Source organism: Salvelinus sp. IW2-2015, linkage group LG4q.1:29 (assembly GCF_002910315.2).
Source record: "Salvelinus sp. IW2-2015 linkage group LG4q.1:29, ASM291031v2, whole genome shotgun sequence".
Taxonomy (NCBI): domain Eukaryota; kingdom Metazoa; phylum Chordata; class Actinopteri; order Salmoniformes; family Salmonidae; genus Salvelinus; species Salvelinus sp. IW2-2015.
The window spans coordinates 81,688,693-81,709,301 of record NC_036842.1 but is presented as its reverse complement, the minus strand read 5'-3'; the positions used below and the strand labels follow the sequence as shown (position 1 = coordinate 81,709,301).

The 20,609-nt window shown below is 40.8% G+C and overlaps 1 protein-coding gene across 1 annotated transcript; it reads left to right on the top strand.

Annotated features, from left to right (window-relative positions):
* Positions 1–5,336: 5,336 nt before the first annotated feature.
* On the top strand, positions 5,337–18,712 carry LOC111962624 (dual specificity tyrosine-phosphorylation-regulated kinase 4-like). Its single transcript, XM_023985845.2, has 14 exons — positions 5,337–5,735; positions 8,395–8,469; positions 10,656–10,808; positions 11,088–11,402; positions 12,786–12,922; positions 13,437–13,577; positions 14,414–14,552; positions 14,745–14,826; positions 14,973–15,145; positions 15,280–15,340; positions 15,856–15,985; positions 16,255–16,436; positions 16,545–18,063; positions 18,199–18,712. Exons 1-13 carry the CDS (start codon positions 5,712–5,714, stop codon positions 16,775–16,777), a joined length of 1,845 nt encoding a protein of 614 aa, XP_023841613.1. The 5' UTR covers positions 5,337–5,711; the 3' UTR covers positions 16,778–18,063; positions 18,199–18,712.
* Positions 18,713–20,609: the final 1,897 nt, after the last annotated feature.

Sequence of the window (20,609 nt, the reverse complement as noted above, 5' to 3'; positions counted from 1 at the left end):
ACGAGATGTCAACAGTCTTTGTTCATTGTTTCAGGCTTGTTTCTTAAAAAATAAGCAAGAATTTTTAAGGTTTGTAGAAAGAGTCCCGGTACAATATCAGTCTGTTGGCGCGCAATGAAGAGGACGTGCGCTTACTAATTATACTTTTCAATTGAACATACTTCTTTCCATATTAAATATTATAGTTTATTTACATTTTAGGATACCTGATGATTAAAAAGAAACATAGTTTGACTTGTTTGAACAAAGTTTAGCGGTAGCTTTTTGGATTCCTTTCTCTGCATGTTGAATGAGTGGATTACTCAAATCGATGGCGCCAACTAAACAGACTTTTTGGGATATAAAGAAGGATTTTATCTAACAAAACGACCATTCATGTTGTAGGTGGGACCCTTGGGATTACAAACAGAGGAAGATTTTCAAAAGTAAGTGATTTATTTAATCGCTATTTCTGATTTTATGAAGCCTGTGCTGGTTGAAAAATATGTTGATGTGGGGCGCCGTCCTCAAACAATCGCATGATATGCTTTCGCTGTCAAGCCTATTGTAAATTTGATAATACAGGTAGATTAACAAGAATTTAAGCTTTTAAACGATATAAGATACTTGTATGTTCATAAATGTTTAATATTACGATTATTTATTTGAATTGCGCGCCCTCCAATTTCAACCAGATGTTGTCGACAGGTGTCCCGCTAACAGGATGCCTAGCCTTGTTGTAAATGACTATTGTAGCTGGAAACGGCAGATTTTTTACGGAATATCTAGATAGGCGTACAGAGGCCCATTATCAGAAACCATCACTCCTGTGTTCCAAAGGCACGTTGTGTTAGCTAATCCTGTCACGCCCTGACCTTAGAGAGCCTTTTTATTTCTCTATTTGGTTAGGTCGGGGTGTGATTTTGGTGGGCATTCTAGTTTTTCTATTTCTTTGTTGGCCGGGTATGGTTCCCAATCAGAGGCAGCTGTCTATCGTTGTCTCTGATTGGGGATCATACTTAGGCAGCCTTTTTTCCACCTTTAGTTTGTGGGATCTTGTTTGTGTGTAGTTGCTTTCTGTACTGCGTGTAGCTTTACGTTCGTTTTGTATTTTGTTGTTTTTTCGGTGTAATTTAATAAAAGAAAGATGTACGCCTACCACGCTGCACCTTGGTCCGATCCTTCCGTCAACGAACGTGACAAATCCAAGTGTATCATTTTAAAAGGCTAATTGATCATTAGAAAACCCTTTTGCAATTATGTTAGCACAGCTGAAAACTGTTGGTCTGATTAAAGCAATAAAACTGGCCTTTAGATTAGTTGAGTATCTGGAGCATCAGCATTTGTGGGTTTGATTACAGGCTCAAAATAGCCAGAAACAAATATCTTTCTTCTGCAACTCGTCAGTCTATTCTTGTTCTGAGAAATGAAGGCTATTCCATGCGAGAAATTGCCAAGAAACTGAAGATATTGTAAACCGCTGTGTACTACTCCCTTCACAGAACAGCGCAAACTGGCCCTAACCAGAATAGAAAGAGGAGTGGGAGGCATCGGTGCACAACTAAGTACATTAGTGTCTAGTTTGAGAAACGGACGCCACACAAGTCCTCAACTGGCAGCTTCATTAAATAGTACCCGCAAAACACCAGTCTCAACGTCAACAGTGAAGAGGCGACTCTGGGATGCTGGCCTTCAAGACTGTTGGAAAAGCATTCCAGGTGAAGCTGGTTGAGAGAATGCCAAGAATGTGCAAAGCTGTAATCAAGGCAAATGGTGGCTATTTGAAGAATCCCAAATATAAAATATATTTTGATTTGTTTAACACTTTTTTTGTTACTACATGATTTTATATGTGCTATTTCATAGTTTTTATGTCTTCAGTATTATTCTACAATGTAGAAAATAGTAAAAATAAAGAAATCCTTGAAAGAGTAGGTGTTCTAAAACCTTTGACATATTATCAAGTTGTATAACCTATTATGAAACAGGCTTTACATTGTCAATTGGTTTATTTTGTGTACATGTGTGCGTGCGTGACAGACAGGGAGAGATGAAATTCAGTACGCCTTTACTGTTGTTTGTGTCTGCCAGTGCAAACCTACAATTTCATCAAATCTTTAACACGTGTGAGGGTCGAAATAGGAGAAAGCTTTATAGGGGTTAATGTATGATTCACAGTGTTTACAAAAAGAGTGTCTGCCCCATCTCGGGTCAACTGTGATTATGCCTCAATACAGAGTTTTTATTGCAATAGTCTGACCCGATAAATGTTATAGCAATATGTGAAATGGTCTGTGAATGGTAAATTGTGAGGTGAGAAAATGTGAGAGACAGCATCTCTGAAAACATCAGGACTGCAACGTGAGAAGCTCCGTAGCCTACGGCGACTGTCTGTGTAGGCTATCCACAGGGATGCAGCCTCTGCACATAGGCGGAAATCCCAGGGGGGACGGGGGGGACACGACCCCCCCATCTTGGGAAAAATATGATTTGTCCCCCCCAATATATCACTGTAAACATAACTATGTAATTTCAATAATATTAATAATACGCAATGAAAGCACTTGTGCTGATTATAGACACTTAATAGCGCGTTTAAGTTTCAAAAGATTGCGACCCCCCCCGCTTTCTCAATGTCATGTTTGATCCACTGCCAGTTCTTTAGCTGGCAAGGTAATAGAGGTTTCGAATACTGTCCGAAAGGACATGTACGTAACTGACGTGAGGTTAATCCAGTCAATCCATAGCAGGTCCATAGCAATGTTATTTATTTATTTATGTTGGCAGGGTTACACACTAGCTAATTTGCAGAGCTAGCGCGCAAACTAAAGCAAACATTAACTATCAAGCTAGCTAGTACCTATTCCATTTATGTGGCGTCGTCAAAGATGGAATCTTGCTATCATCAGTTATTCCAAGATCAGGCAGCGTAGTGCTCGACGTCCCTGTGATAAGGTTAGCGATAAACTGAAGTCCAAACTGAACAGAACAGAACTACACTCTCTTATACCATTGTCTTAAATATATTATAATGGTTCTCTGCAAAAGATAAATTGTCGCTAGTGAACTTTTTTTTTTATTTTATTTAACCTTTATTTAACCAGGTAGCAAAGATTATAGCAAACAAAAGAAACAATTGGTGCTCGCTAGCTTTACAATTCAGCTTGTGGAGCCAGCAATATGAAACAACATTAAATTACAAAAGGTTGCAGCATGTGTTGTGTAAATGTGTGTGTGCACTAGGCCAGCCAGCCAGCCAGGTAGAAAAAGGCGACATTTAGAAGAAGACGGACATCAAGAGTATGCCTAACAAAGCATAGTAAGAATAACTAAATCTAAAACAGTTTATAAATTTTCATAAGAAAGAATGAAATGCTAATGGAAATGTTACAATGATGTCATTAGGACAAGCAGACACAGATGGCACACAGACAGCAGAGCTGGGACAGATATGCAGGGACAGACTGGCAGACAGGGAGTCTCAGGTAAGTTTGTTGAGTCTTTGTTTGCAACATTATGAAAGGTTCTCAATTTTTTGACTTGTAAAATAGGGACATAATTGGAAAATGCCATGGTACCCCCACTCTCAACTTAAACTGGTGACTAAACTAAGATTTGTTTACGGCAATGGTATTGCTGTTGTGATTAATTGTGTAGTTTTGGGTACCGGTAGTTAGGATACGGCAAACACCTTATTTATTTTCTAGGAGACAGACTGAGTCAGTTAGGGTAGTGAAAGGGAAAGAGCCAGGGGAGAGACTTCAGAGGACAGTGTCACAGCCACGGCAGGACCAAGTGTCACCCTTGTTGCCAGCAGCACCAGTATAGGCGACAGTGGCACAGCATTGTCCAGTTACCACAGTGATGGCACAAAACCATATCAGCCACACCCACAATTTATAGAACCGCAAACTCTTGCCAACAAGAGTGTTGACGTTTCAAGAGAGATGGTTCGGCGATTTCCCCTGGCTACATATAAATCCATCCATAAAGGAGTGTTGTGTTTCACTGTAGCCAAGGTTTTCAAGCCAGCCATCTTTTGGCCAAAGAGCTGATGCTGCCTTCATTAGTGCAGGATTTAGGAACTGGAGAAAAGCCATTGAAAAATTCACAGCACATCAAAATTGCCAAACCCACGACTTTGTAATGTAACAGCACACCAGCTAAATCCAATCAGTGTCCAGTTTGTCAGCGGCGGGGTAAACAGCAGGATGACGCAAGCATTGCTTGATGAAATTGTTTTGTTGCGGCATGTAGTAAGACAGGACAAGCCTTTAGAGGCCACACGGATACAGTGGAAGTTATACCAGATTTTGAAACTTGGGCAGAAGAGGATGATCCCTTTTACTGAAGTGTTAACAGACGGTACCAAATGTACACAGCCAAAGCACCAGAATGAAATTCACGGACTCATCAATACGGGCATGGCAGCTGAGATTAGTAGTCTGGAAACTCTGTGGTACTGACTACATTCATTACACTTTTTTATTTCACGGACCCCTTGCAATTAGTCCATGGACCCCTGTTTGAGAACCCATGGTGTAATTGATAGTTGTTCTTTTGTTTAGTAGTTTTCAGTAGACTTACAAATGATTTATTTCATGTATTTTATTTAAAAGCATACTTTGTCGACATACTTGTCCATAGCTGCTGTTTGAAGAGTGAGACACTGACTGAAGGATATTTGTTTGATATTTGGTTTTTCATTGAAGTAGTTATTTTGCTTTTAGAACTGTACTTATTTAAGCTTTTGCTTGCAAAGATATTGTAAACTCAGGCCAGGTGCACATATTAAATTACTATATAAATGTATCAGAAAAAGTCAAATTAAAAGGTCAATTCAATACGAGAACCAACTTTGTGATGGTTCTCAATGGAGATTCTTTTAGATGTGATCAACCATGTTCATTGTATTTATGAAACTACACATACAGTGTACAGTACCTATGTCACTTACGACCTTCTTGAATATGCTGGTTGTAATACGAATACCTGCATACATATGACGGTAAGAGCCTGCTATAACAATACGTAGTTAGAATAAAAAGATTAAACATTTGAACAAGTTGGGAAAACCCTTCAGTTAACTACTGTACCTATCAATTATCCAGTTGTAGGAATTATGGTTCCTCAATATACATTTAACAACGTATGCTATGTGTTACAGCACTACTTTTGGTGTCCCCCTCAGGAATTGCTCTTGAGAAAATTTAATGTAATTGTCCCCTCCAAGGTTGATCTCAGATTTTCGCCCCTGCCTCTGCGGTAGATTATTGGCTACTGTGCGCGCAATGGCGCACACTAACCGGCCACTACTGAATTTTAGGAGCGCTAGTCCAATGTAGGTGACGATGTGCAGCCTAACCGGAAAAAAAACATATGTCGGGTAGACCCAGCTGTCAGCTGCAGAAACCTAAATAGGCGGCCTCTCCAGAGACTCACGCGTCAGATGAATAGACAGTTTACAGCTTGCTTCTTTCTCTAATCTCCTCCTGACGACAGCAATACTGACTCTTATGTTTGAAATTATGACTGTTGCAGTTTGAGTTTCAGGACCCGATCAGTTTGTGCTGATTCAAGAGACAATCGCTCTTCGGTTTGACTTGGGCTGCTGAAGTTAAAGAGAATCTGAACGTGACATGCCGTCTGGACTTTTGAAGATGTGCTCGCGACTTGCATTTACCAGGAATTTACAGTAGTTACTTTCACTCGTAGGCTACATTCAAAGCGGTATGTTTCCCGAAATTAATAACAAGGTGAGGTCAATAATCCATTTTGAGTATCTATATCCATACAATCCGTTATTTATTTCAATCTTTAGGCTACATATGTTGACAATGCATTTTTTTACAGCATTTATGTTTTCTCTCTTATTGTCTTTTATTTTATCGTTTGCTTGAACATCAGAGAGTTATGTATTTTTTATGAAGTCTGATATAACATTAATTTTGTAGTTGAAATTGTATGAAGATTCACTTTTCTTTCCCACTGAACGTTTCCCATTGATTTCAATTACAGAATATTATGATAAGTAAACAGTAGTAGGGGCTAAATATTATGACCCATTTAGTAGTTTGCTTATGGGTTCTTATGATTATCTGAGAAGGTATTCAAGATAAACATAATCCAAAACTATTTTAGTCTACACTTTATGGCTAGATTTATGGTGTTGACAGAAGCTCTATAGCTTTATCATAAACAGTATCACACATGACCAAGGACAGGAAAACAGCAACTCTTTCATCCACTTTTTACAAATAACATTAGCCTTGTTGACATCTGTCATTTATTATTTGCAATATCATTGTCACATTGATCAGCAGCCATCTATAAATCAGTCGGTGTATTTTCTCTGTATCAAGTTTGAGACTCTCAGTCAGCTTTTCTGGGTGGGATTGATGCTCTACTTTTCATGAGCAAAAAATGTGTACGTTTCTGTATAGCTACTAAAACTTCATCCGTTGTTGATGCTTATCAACTCTTAGACAGTTGTTTCCATTCGCTGCCAATTCAATATTTGCAATACATTCCTTACCATTGGAGTTGAAGCTTTACTTTCCTCATGCTGTTCTATAACTGGTGTTGTGCGAGTCTCAGAAAAGACATATTAGTAATGCTGTGTTCCCTTTCAAGGACCTGCATGATGTCAACAATCCAAAAGCTCTTTCCAGTATCCAGTGAGATGTGCACTGCAACTAGTGGCAGCTTCTTTGTTGCTCGGGCATCATTGCTCTACTGACCCACCCAGACCCTTGATAACACGTCAGGGGATGACCCCACCCCCAGCACACCTCCCTCAGGGGATGACCCCACCCCCAGCACACCTCCCTCAGGGGATGAGCACACCCCCAGCACACCTCCCTCTCGTGACCACAACCCAAGTAGAAATACAGGGTAACACATATCATAACACTACAAGTGACCTCAGAAAAAAAGTGACTTCAGTTATCAGATGCTGGACTATTGTAATACTACAGTAGGCCTATATATTGCATGCTTAGAATTGGTGGCAGGTAGCCTAGCTCTTCAGAGCTTTCGGCCAGTAACTGAAAAGTCGCTGGTTTGAATCCCCGTCTGCTGAGTGCCCATTTCAAATGGATGAGCGGTTTTGTGGGATTGTATCTGCTTACAGTAAGCAGATGTACAGTACCTGTTTAGTGCCCTACCACAGTGGCCGAAATCGCAGTACAACCCTCACTCTCACAATCCTCCCAGGGGATTGGTTGTGTTACACGTGAATCCTGCATGTGTTCATATTTGAATGAGTGCTTGCTGACTTGTTCAGATTCCAAACCGAGCCGATGTGAAGGCAATCCTAGGTGGGCACTGGTGTTCCACTACTCTAAGTCTTCCCATGCTAAATCCTTTTATACATTGCCCTGGGTATGTATGGGAATCAAAATACGGTCATATTCTCGTCAAGGAACACATATGGGTCAGTAAGAGGCAATTGGCCATTTCATAAAGAATATGGAGCATATGGATGTTTATTTAGTGAACGCATGAGAAACAGTATATTTTTCCACTGTTTTATTCTTCTGACCTTTTAATCCAATAGTGTTATTTAGGTCAAGTCCATTCTCAATCTGCTCTGCTAACCAGCCAGCCGTTGTATAACCCTCTCTGGCTCTCTGAGTTTTGCCTGTGCTCATCTGGGCTGGATGTTTCAGTCCACCCATATGGTGTCTCTCATTCAACACACTGTGTTAGTTGACACACTCCCCTCTGATTAAGGCATGTGTAAAACGGGCTATTCTGCCACAGTGGCACCAGAGATAATAGAATCTCAGTGAATCATATGACCCCATGAAGCCTAGCATCAGACTGAATTGGGCTTTGTGAAAGGAAGTGAAGGATCTCTCTGGTGCCAGGCTAAAACAGCCCTCTACTCTCACCATCATTACCACACCCTTACTCTCTTCATAGAACATCAGAGGGTTAACAAGCCTATGCTCCAGTAAAGGAATGCATCTTGTGGAAAAACAGATGATAAAGAGACCATTGCTACTGTGGTAGCTAATTGCATAAGATACTCTAATTTTGGAGAGTGTGCATCATCTTTGCTTGCATGGTAGTAATCCTACTTCACTACTGTATCTGTGAGACCCACCGCTGTGCTGGGCCTGAAACACCCACCAGCAACAATCAGGCTATTTATTCTCCTCATTCACAGAGATACTTTGAAGTTCATCAGTTTCGGTTATTAAAAATATGCAATTCATAATGCAGATTCAGACCTCAATGACTTGTTATGAGCCATATTGAATCTATTTAACTAAAACTGAATCTGATTTGAGAGAGATTCCCTTGGCAATGCTGCATCCAACACCCACACATTGACTTATACAGGTGTAGAGAAGTTCTGTGTGTAAATGTAATGTTAAGTGAAGTCTCCCATATTCCTTTCCTCCACAGTCTTCTAGAGGAGAGGCTTTCCCCCACTCACACAGGCTCCAGACCCAACTGGGAACCAACCAACCCTATTCACAGGTGAGCCTTTACTCACTGGTGACCCCTGACCTGTAGAGCATTTGAGCCCCTATCTCTTTTGAGCCCCACTGTCACGATCGTGTGGAGGAGAGACGGACCAAAACGCAGCATGTGGAAAATAAGCCATCTTCTTTTATTATAACGACGAAGATGAACATGAAACGAAACACTTATACAAACTATACAAAAACAACAAACGACCGTGAAGCTACAAACACAAGTGCACACACAAACTACTTACGTTCAACATAGACAATTCCCCACAAACAGCTAAAGCCTATGGTTGCCTTAAATATGGCTCCCAATCAGAGACAACAATAACCAGCTGTCTCTAATTGAGACCCAATTCAGGCAACCATAGACTTTCCTAGATACCTACACTCAACCATAGACACAGCTAGACTACTATACTAAACATAAACCCAACTACTCTAATAAACCCCCTAAACCTTACAACCACCCTAGACACTACAAAAAACACATACATTCCCCATGTCACACCCTGACCTAACTAAAATAATTAAGAAAACAAAGAATACTAAGGCCAGGGCGTGACACCCACTCTCTTTCAATCCTGTATCTTTCTGACTGTGCAGTGCCCTCCCCCTTCACTCCACCAAACGTCACTACCCTAGCTAACTCATGCTATTGGAGTAAATGTTTAATGTTGTTGGTGAATGACAACTCAAGGGGATAACTTTGGCCTTCCATTTACAGTGATGAACTTAAAGCAGTCCTCACTGTCAATAGACCAGGATGTGTTTAAGAACACAGTGTAGTAGCCTACACTCTTAGAAAAAGGGTTCCAAAAGGCTTCTTCGGCTGTCCCAATAGAATAACCCTTTTTGGTTCCAGGTAGAGCTATTTTGGGTTCCATGTAGAACTCTCTGTTGAAAGGATTTTACATGGAACTTAAAAGGGTTCTACCTTGAACCAAAACGGGTTATTCGAAGGGGACACCCGAAGAACTCTTTTAGGTTCTAGATAGCACCTTTTTTTCTAAGAGTATATCTAATCAGCCTGCTGGTCATCTGTTGTTCTTTACAAATGCTGTTTTGAATTAAAGGAAATTGTACCTACACACTGAAGAATGCTGTAAACTCGAAACGTCTGTGTACACTATCCTTGATGCAGTAAAAAATTATAAAGTAAGCTTTATGTGACATCTTTGGGAGTGCAAACCCATTCCACCTCTTTCTTTGACTGAATTTGCGGACTTTACGCACCAGCTAAGCTTCTGGGAGAACATGATGGTTCTCTTTTGATTACCTAATCAGCCTGCCCTGACTCCAGTTGTGTGCTGGTATAATACTGTATTTACCATTTGCTTGTTGTGGCAGGTGCTTGGAACTATATTTAGCCTGTGTCTCTATGCGTCATAACTAAGTTGGAAGCTACTGCAGCAGGCTGTGCACGTGCGATTAAATATCACTGCTATGTATAGATTGGGCTGGTGTTTTGTGCTTCTGTGCTTGCTGTTACCAAAGCAAAGGGATAAAGAAGTACTGGTTCCACTTTACAATAACTGTCCATAATAATACCTATGTATTTACATGTTAGTTATATCGGCAGATACATTGCCATTACCATGTAGGAAGTCATTCAATATTTTACTGGCATGTACAATTTTACAATAAACTCATGATCCCTGTCGTAGCCTAGGTAAGAGGTCTCCTTTCCCCATCATTCATTTAGCTATGCCTGCAAGGCAGCCAGTGACATATGTAAACGTGCTCCTACAGCAAGCAGCATGGCAGCTAGAGAAAGGCCTGCTCCAGTTCTGTTCCCCCACAGCAGCAGCTAGCGCTGACAGACTGTCATGGCCCAGTCTCCAGGCTTTTGTCCCCGCCTCACACTCACCCTGCTGAGTAATTCCATCCTCAACCCTGGGGGTCCTGGTTACCCAAGCCACCACAATTAGAACAGATGTAGCACTCTCTACCTCCCTTTATTTCTCCCTCCAACTCCCCCTCTCCCTCCTTTTCCCCAACCTTGTCCATAGAGTATGTGATCACATAGTCTCTTCCAACAGTCGCTGTAACTCGGACACAACTGGGGTTAGAGCACCATGGGTCTGGCAAGTGAGACTAGTTATGACGATACAAAATGTTATTATACTTTTAATGTTTTCATCTGCATATTTAAAAAAAACTTTATTTATTTGAACCCTTCTCTCTCTCTTGAAGAAATTGAACTCGGGCGTAGTGACCTTGCCCCAGCTGGAGCCTGCGGTTATACAGGTTGTTGTCAGCAATGCCAAACTCCCCCACCAGCAGTCCGATAGCATCCTGCCCCACATCGCCAACAAGGGGGTGCAGAACAACTACCAGACACACCAGGTGAGGCTACATTTCACACTGTGTCACACTATACTGTTGGTATTCAAAAGTAGTTAACTTGACTCCAGTTGTCAATTGTAAATGCACATGTAAATTGTACATGATAGTAAGTCCTTGGTAGTTTATACATCTTCAGGTGAAACCGCTCAGCTGACATGCAATATCCCAGTAATGTAAAAGGAAGTGAGAGCAAGTTTCATCAGGGTTACGCTTAGTGACAGAGCCAAAGGGTTGAAAGGACAGATCAACTGACCTCTTGATCCCTTTTGTGATTGGCAGGATGAGAGACCAAAGCCCTCCTCCCAGTTCTCCACATGGTTTGGCTCCTCAGTGGAGCACCTATCTGACTCTATCACCACCAAGGGTCTCAGCAACAAGCTGGAGGAGGCAAAGCTTTATAAAGGACAGAGGCTGCCCATGTCTCCCACAGAGGCACTGAGGCACTTCCAAGGGCGTCTGACAGAGTTTGAGCAGCAGGAGATCATGGACTACTCAGAGATCTGGTTCCTGGGTCTGGAGACTAAGAAGATCAAGGCCTCTCATGGAATTCCTCAGAATGCAGGCTACGACGACGAGCACGGCAGCTACAACAAGGTACAGTTACATTAATGATTTTAATTGAAATGATTCTTGGGGCTCCTTGGGGTAAGGTGTAAGAAGGTTTGTTTGTTTGTTTGTTTGCTGTGATATAACCAGTCAGACCATCAAACTGACCTTTCTCTCAACTTCACAATAAACTGCAGTGAAATGATGTTACGGCATGAGAACAGAAGTCCCATGCACGCTAGCCAAACTGCCATGTGAGTCTAACTGACTATCCACAGGCAGTTAGTGTCTTATTCCATCCTGTATGAATGTGCTGTTACAGGGAGACTGACTGTGAACATTGTTTAGACTCATGGCCCTATGCCCCCATTCATGGTAACCTCTAGGTCACACAAAACTAGTTAAGTCATGACAGATGCTCAGCTAAATAACCAAATGAAACAATACAGGAGCAGTATTATTATGAACTAACTTTTTTCTAACTTTACCTAACTTTAAGTAACTTTTAACTAACTTTACCTAAATTGAACTTACTTTTCTTAACGTTACTTTAACTTTTTAACTAACTAACTTTACCTAATTTTAACTAACTTTTGAACTAACTTTTCCTACTCGCACTGACTTTGCTGATAATTACTTTATTGAGGAAAAATGTACTTGCTACGACTGTGATATACTGTCTCACCTTGCTATCTTAGCTACCTAGCTATCACTTTGCAATTCACTGCAGCTAGCGACTTGAACGAGCTGCAACAAACACTCAAACTGGACAGTTTTATCGCAATCACTCAAAGACTCAATCATGGACACTCTGTGGCTGCTCTGCGTGATATATTGTTGTCTCTACCTTCTTGCCCTTTGTGCTGTTGTCTGTGCCCAATAATGTTTGTACCCTGTTTTGTGCTGCTGCCATGTTGTGTTGCTGCCATGTTGTTGTCATGTTGTGTTGCTGCCATGCTATGTTGTTATCTTAGGTCTCTCTTTATGTAGTGTTGTGTTGTCTCTCTTGTCGTTATGTGTGTTTTGTCCTATATTTTGATTACATTTATTTTTATTTTTAATCCCAGCTCCCGTCCCCGCAGGAGGTATTTAGCCTTTTGGTGGGCCGTCATTGTAAATAAGAAATTGTTCTTAATTGACTTGCCTAGTTAAATAAAGTTTAAATAAAATAAATAAATAAAAATATCTTAAGATGAATGCACTAACTGTAAGTCGCTCTGGATAAGAGCATCTGCTAAATGACTAAAATGTCAATGTAAATGAATTAGTGTTTGACACTAGTCATTATAGTAGTCATTATAGAAAACCATAATGAAGGATGTCATTGTATCATGAACTACCATTACATGCAGTGAGGCTCTTGTATTCAAAAGTATTGTCCATCATACCATACAAACATTTCCAATTGAATGTTCTCTGTTCCGTATCCAGGTTCTGCACGACCACATTGGCTTCCGCTTCGAGGTGCTGGAGGTGATTGGGAAAGGATCATTTGGACAGGTCCTGAAATGTCTGGACCACAAGACCCAAGAGCTGGTCGCCATCAAGGTCATTCGCAACAAGAAAAGGTACAAACAAAACATTTTGCTCTTGAATACGCATCCAGTGCTCAAAGACTCTGAAACTGACCTTCTTGTGTGAGGTCAGTACCGACAGGTCGTCAGGTCAGTGTTCCAAAGGAGTTACCTCGGTATTGCTTTACCAGTCCTCTCTCAGGTGATCCAATGCACTCTGTGTGTCAATGGAAGTCCGCCTCCTCCTCTTTGACTTTGATTGATACAAATGTCATCAGGGCTTAATGCTCTTCAATAATGCAGAAAACAAAATGGGTGCTTACCGCCGTAGGGCTGCCTTGGTCTCGCCACTGGGGCCTTGTCTTGAACTAAACCCTCTCAAAGATCCTGTTTCTCCTGGGAGAGGAGATTCTCCCTTCTTTGCATCTGTCATCATTTTTCACACCAAAGTAAATTATAACTGGAATTGAAAAATATTTGCTAGGAGATTTTCCATTTCTGATTTTGAATGGTTAAATCCAGAATGGAGCCATGACTAACTCTAACTAACTCTTACATTGGACTGTAGGTTTCACCACCAGGCCCTAGTGGAACTGAAGATCCTGGATGCTGTGAGGAGGAAAGACAGGGAAATGTGCCACAATGTCATCCATATGAAAGAATACTTCTACTTCCGCAACCATCTCTGCATCACCTTCGAGCTGCTAGGGTGAGTGTAGTGTGTGGTATGTATAACACTGTTATAAGACACCTGAAATGATGATTAAAGCAATCACACGCACAAACATACACTCACACACACAATGAAAATAGTCCCAGTAGAAGATAAATGGAACCCTGAGTAATTAATGTGTTAATCAAAGATATTCAAGGTTAGGCACCTCTCCCAAGGTACAACAAGGTACAACTCCCCTATTACATGCACAGCTCATTTATCACTAGTCACTTAAAATGCTACACTACTTGAGCAAAGTGAGCGTCCTGCCTAGAACAATCTGCCTCAACTAGCCTTAGGTTCCCTCTGAGACAAAATAGTCTTCTATTCCAGGCTGGCTGACCTTTAGTAGACGTCTTGGACTGCCACCCTGTCTAACATTACCGTCACCCAGTCCCTTAGTTAACGTCTTGATTAGGGCTCTATCACTTTTCTCTGGCTGCTCGAGGTGTGACACCGGACAGAGAAGTGTGTACTTCCCAGAAGTATCTAGAAATACAAAGAATAACTCTGAGAGACCCTCTTCTTAATGTTAAGACATTCAAGACTGTTAAGTAATCTGATTAAGCATGCAACATAAGGGTGTCCACTTCCTTTTTTTATATCTTATTACTAAACTGCATGGTCCTGCTAGATTTGACTGAGCTATACCATGATATCAAAAAGCAGTATAGTGCTGGCCTCTAGAGGACTAATAAACTATTACATTTGAGGCCAAACCCTCCATGCAGTGGTGGGAAAAAGAGAACGCAGAGAAAGACTGGGAATAGTGACAGATATTTTATCATTTGACCAGTTCTCAAAATTCTTGTCTTTCTGTCTTCTTATAGAGTCAACCTGTATGAGCTGATCAAGAAGAACAACTTCCAGGGCTTCAGTCTTGCCCTGATCCGTCGTTTCACCCGCTCCCTGCTCAAGTGCCTGCAGATGCTGCATAAGGAGAAGATCATTCACTGTGACCTCAAACCGGTAAGGTTCCACAAATCCCCATACATTGTAATGGCTCTGCATGGAACAGTAACAACACAAAGAATACCCAGCTGAGAAGTCAGACATGCTAATGCACAGTACTAGTGCACTGCAGAGGAAATAAGTTGGTTGCACTTTGATTGGTAACTTGGAAAATGTCAAATTGACATTGTTTCTCTTTTTTCGCAAAAGGAGAACATACTTCTGTCTCAGAAAGGACAAGGAAATATAAAGGTGGTTGACTTTGGGTCCAGCTGTTATGAGCAGCAGAGAGGTGTGTCTCACCTGATTAAATACCTGATTTAAAAGTCTTATGTTAAAATCTCCAAAGCCACAGCAGTCATATACAATAACAGAATTTGAACATGAACTCCGCTCCCTCCTTCCACTCCCTCTCTTTCTCCTTGCCTGCCCTTGTAGTCTACACCTACATCCAGAGTCGTTTCTATCGCTCCCCAGAGGTTATCCTGGGACACCCCTACAGCATGGCCATCGACATGTGGAGTCTGGGCTGCATCATGGCTGAGCTCTACACCGGCTTCCCCCTATTTCCTGGGGAGAGCGAGGTGGAGCAGATCGCGTGCATCATGGAGGTACACAACCAACCACCTGCAGACATACAGTCTCAGACCCCAGCACCAGCCAATTGGAGTATCTGATGTTAAATGTTTTTAGGAATCCATTTATCCATCACCATTCAAGAACATTCTGTTCTTTTATTTCTTAGGTACTTGGAATGCCTCCCAATGATTTTGTGCAGACAGCATCGAGGAGAAGGATGTTTTTCGGTAAGAACCTTCTATGATTTGTACAGTAAGAATGTGTTTCTTTACTTCGGAAATATATATAAGGTATAGATGTTGTCTGTTGTCTGTACTGTTGTCTGTGGCCAATAATGTTTGTATCATGTTTTGTGCTGCTACCATGTTGTGCTGCTGCCATGTTGTGTTGCTACCAAGTTGTTGTCATGGGTTGTTGCCATGTTATGTTGTTGTCTTAGGTCTCTCTTTATGTAGTGTTGTGGTGTCTCTCTTGTCGTGATGTGTGTTTGTCGTGATTTTATTTTTAATCCCAGGCCCCGCAGGAGGCCTTTTGCCTTTTGGTAGGCCGTCATTGTAAATAAGATTTTTTTGGTCTTAACTGAGTTACCTAGTTAAATAAATAAAAATATGCATACAATTAGGAACAACAAAACATCTTAAGAAAGTATTAGGTCCAGAATTAATCAGATGAATCTCTGGGTTGTGTTTAAACCATGAGGTTTGGTAAGTCTCTAATTAGTGTGTTTGATGACTTGTTGCAGACTCCAAAGGAAACCCCAGAAACATCACAAACAGCAAAGGGCGGAAGAGGCGACCCAACTCCAAAGACCTGGCCAGCGTTTTGAAGACCGACGATCCTCTGTTCCTGGACTTCCTTCAACACTGCCTCACGTACGTCAACACTGACACACTAAACATCTAGAATTCAGCACAGGATTATTACTCTGTGGTTTCAGTGTCATGAAAACTGTTGTAATGAGATTTCTGGTAGTGACCCCACTCCCTGCGGGTGTCTCGGGAGGAGTTGGGATATGCAAGAAACACATTTCCATTACACACTTGTGTGTAGCAGGGCAAATATAGTCCCCCCAGAAATGTATTATTATTAGCTTGCTTCATCTTCTCCACGCACACTCAGTGTATATTCCTGTGCTATCTAGGTGGGATCCAACCAAGCGTATGACACCAGACGAAGCGATGCAACATGAGTGGATCCAGGAGGCTCGTCTCAACAAGCCCCGGCCCAAAACACGACCCATGATTTGGAAGCCCAGGGAAAGCGTGAGCAGTACAGAAAATAACTATGAGGCTACTTACCGCAAAGTAGTCACTAACAGGACAGGTAAGACCAGGCCTCTCACTCGATTTTATCTCACTCGCTTTTAAAATAAATATTCACAATGTGTCAAAACAATTTATGGATTAAACCACATAATTCTGTACTTTGCAGCTGAGATGATTGAGTCCGATAGCAACGACAAGCTGAAAAGAGACCTCTCCGCGAAGGCAGGGGGCAAGATGGTGACCACCGAGCGACTGCATCCCATTGGAGCATCTGCAGAGGTGGAGTTGTGTGAGGGCGTGGTCGAGGTCAACAGGGACACCAATCAGGAGGCGAGTGGGGAGAGGTCCGTGCATATCATCATCAAGCCTCAACTAGACGTGGGCTCTGACGGAGATTAGGAGTTGTCCCAGTGTCTGCCCCCTGTGGTGGCATTTTTCTGCTTTACCAAATGAGGAGAGTTACAAACTACACACCAGTCAGAGTTATACTTAAACTCCATCTTTAATAATAATAAGCTTTGCAATAGCCTTTTTGACGTTCAATGATGCTCTATCTCTAATGAACCATTGAAAAGTACCAACAGAAAAGTACAAAGATCTTTTATAGCCAAGATACACCCCTCTCAACTTACATGACGAATCACAGATTCGAACAGTTCACAAAGGTTAAGATTTGTATGAAAGATATCTGTGTCAACAGTTCTCATTGTAAAGACCAGTGTCTGGCCCCCTCACTCCAAAAGGGAACCGTCTCTCCCTGATACTCCCTGAACAGAACCATTAGCTCATGTTATCTTGAATGCTCTTTAGGCTTTATTACCCAAAGACATGGTAAATCTCCTCTGTCAGTGCTATCTCATAGAGGCCCATCCTCAGTGGAACACACACACAATACTCAATTCTGTCGAATGTAACAACTATTATAATGTAATACAAACATTATAACATAATTTTACAATTTTCCACGACACCCCTATCATGTAGCAGCACAAGGGAGGGGGCAGGAGGGCACCACTAGGCATTATGAACTTGAACATCATCAACCAGACACAGAAGATAATGCATACTGTTGTCATGTACAGGGGACCTCCTGTTTTGTGATATTCCTGTGGTCTATGAGATTCATTCTATACATTCTATAGAGTTACTTTAGCTGTTCTGAGTATCCCACTGAATGCACTGTCTACGTGTCATGGAGAAGAGCAAAGATTCATAGTTTGGCAAGCTACCAATCCCGACTCAAACATGGGTTATTGTTGATGGTTCGTTTACTGTTTAAAGGAGGCACAGAGACAGAGACAGAGACAGGATCAGTTAAAGTTACAATTCAGGAATACCGTGGTACGACAGCATTATGCTTTTGTTATGTGCATCTTTTGTGGCCCAGATCACAATCCTCAACCCCAGCTAGTGTTACCTGTTGTACATTGACTTCTTTGAAAAGTAAAAGATGCAATACTTGCTCACCATTAAAAAAACATTTTTTATTTAAGCAAGTTAAAAAGATTAACGTTTCGGCCTTCAATGGCCTTCATCTTCTTTCCGTTCGTTGACTTCTTAAAGTATACTATTTATATTTTAGGTTTACTCTTTTACTGCTGTACTTTGTGTAGATATTCCAAACCAAAGCAGCTCCGTTGTGCAATATTTTGCATGGCTTCAAAAAAAAAAGTTCTTCCTTCTAGGTGTGGCTCAGTTGGTAGAGCATGGCGCTTGCAACGCCAGGGTTGTGGGTTCATTCCCCACGGGGGGACCAGGATGAATATGTATGAACTTTCCAATTTGTAATTTGCTAAATGACTTAAATGTAAATGTTCTAGAATGGTTATTAGTTTCTGAAGGAGCGTGTGCAGTAAAGGCTGAGCCAAAGAAAGTATAAGAAACATGTTCTATTCAAACCTTTATGTCCTGCATCTTTATTAGATTGAATAATGCTATTGGAATGATATTACATAGTTATAATGGTCATTATGGTGATGATTATCCAGACATAGAAATTATGTTTGTAATGGCTTGTTTTCCCTGTACATATATATGTACCTGCTGTGATTTTTGATGTATGTAATGCAGAAAATTATGTACGGTGTATGTTACAGGTTATTGTAAAGTTTAGACAAGGTTTTACTTGTTCAGGTTTTACTTGTATTATCTATGTATGAAAGAATAATTTTATACTCGATTATGTTTGTGTTTGTAAACATTTTTTTTTACGATTAGACACTGAGAGACAATCATTTTATTAATAGTTTGTGCCTTGCAGTGTTATAATCCTTGCACTTTAGCTCTGTATTTACCTGGGATAAAAGACAGATTCTGCACATAAAAAAGTTACCCAAAAAGTAATCAAGTGAGAGTTGTGTAATCAATGATATACTGTAGCTTGCCAGGAAACATTCAGTGAGGGAATAGCATAATTTTGTGTTATCCCATGGCAGTTTCTAGAAGTCAACATAATGACAAAGAAAATAGAGCATATAGACCAGAACATCCTGGTATTGGTGACATAAGCTCTTTGTAGCTGTAATGATGAGGTACAGTGTTTTGTGAAATGTATGCTGTCATTTTCCTTGCATCTGATAAATAACCTGGCTACACAAGTTTACAGGGAGAGGCACCATAATCTGTATGTATCTTAATGGGGTAGACAACTAAATGAGTTGACTGTAACCAGGTTTCCATCCAAACGTATGTGGGTAAAGTACATGTCGGATAAATGACAGGCCTGATGGAAAAAAGTCGACAAAAAAAATACGCTGGGCAAGGTGAGATCTTTTAGTGTCGGTAAAATGTAATATGCGAGAAATGTCCGTGGAAACGCTTTTATGCGCAAATATTAACGTAATAACCATCAATCATATCGAACTAAACTTGGAGTCACGCGATTACATGTTGTGTGGTCCGAAAGCATGCAGTTTATTCGGCTATAGATTGAATAAATTATGGTGAACTTCACAGGGTGGTGAAAGTGCAAGGTGATGACAGAGTCGGTTTAGGTAACATGAAAGAGGATGGCATTGGCATGTCTGTACAAGTAGGGTGAGTCAACCTGTTTTTTTTTCTACAAGCAAGCACTCACGCACACAACACACACAGATAAATCAGTACCATGGACAGCCACATCATATTTAGCTTAAATTGATTGGACTAAATCGTTTTTGGTATATTTTAGTTGTCACTGTATTAGACTAAGCATAGGTGATCAGATGATGTTGAAATGTTGAAGTTGCAATGGTGCTGGAATAGTTGAGGCAGCGCCTGTTTTCTTTGCGACTTCGATAACTCTGCGTTGTTTTAAATCAATAGTTGTTTAGTAGACCGAACATTTTGGAAACATTACCTTACTTGACTATGCTGTAGGTAATTGTTTGTTACATACAATATGTTTTGTGGACTTCACCGGACAGAAGTTGCTCTCCGGTTTTGTGATGAAACAAAGATGTAGTTGAATTTATTCTGCCACTGTGTCTTCTTATTGTCTCAGCCTTATTCCTATAGGCCTATATCACGGTGTCAGGGCATATGAACTAACACATTATAGAGCAAACAATCACAACACATAGATTGTAATAGCCTATGTCTTTTTTCTTTCCTGGCTTCCCCTATGATTTTACCCACACCCCGCTACTGAAGATGATGAGCTTGATGCTCCTTTCCAATAAACATCGAGGGTCTTATTCTGGTTACATGAACATCGATGCTTGGCTGCCGTTTGACAAATAAAAATAAACTCACTTTTTAGTCCATAATAATCTCATCATGGGCTATGGCCTACCTGCACTATATTTGCGAGATGTTGGCTAGACTAGAGAGCACGTGCAAATACCAGTGTGAGCACACTCTATTTCACGCAACATTTTTTGGTGAGAAAACCATCAGTAGAGTTGGAAATGCGATGGAAACCCATTTAACTTGTATTTTTTATTCGTTACATGGGAATTTTACCGCGAAAGGTATTTGTTTGTGGACTACGTCATCACTCACAGCTTTTATCCCCAACAAGTCAATTTGATGGAAACACATCTCTGGTGGGAAAATGAGCATATTGTTTTTATACGGATTTTAGAATATTCGATTGAAAATCTGTCGCCAATGGGATGGAAACCTAGCTTAGTCACAAAAGATTAAAGAGTTACACTATTGGATGAGAATATAAGTGGGAACAATATATATATTTATATATATATACAGTATTTATAGTTTACGCCTGATATGTTAGGTTAGTCCCTGGCTG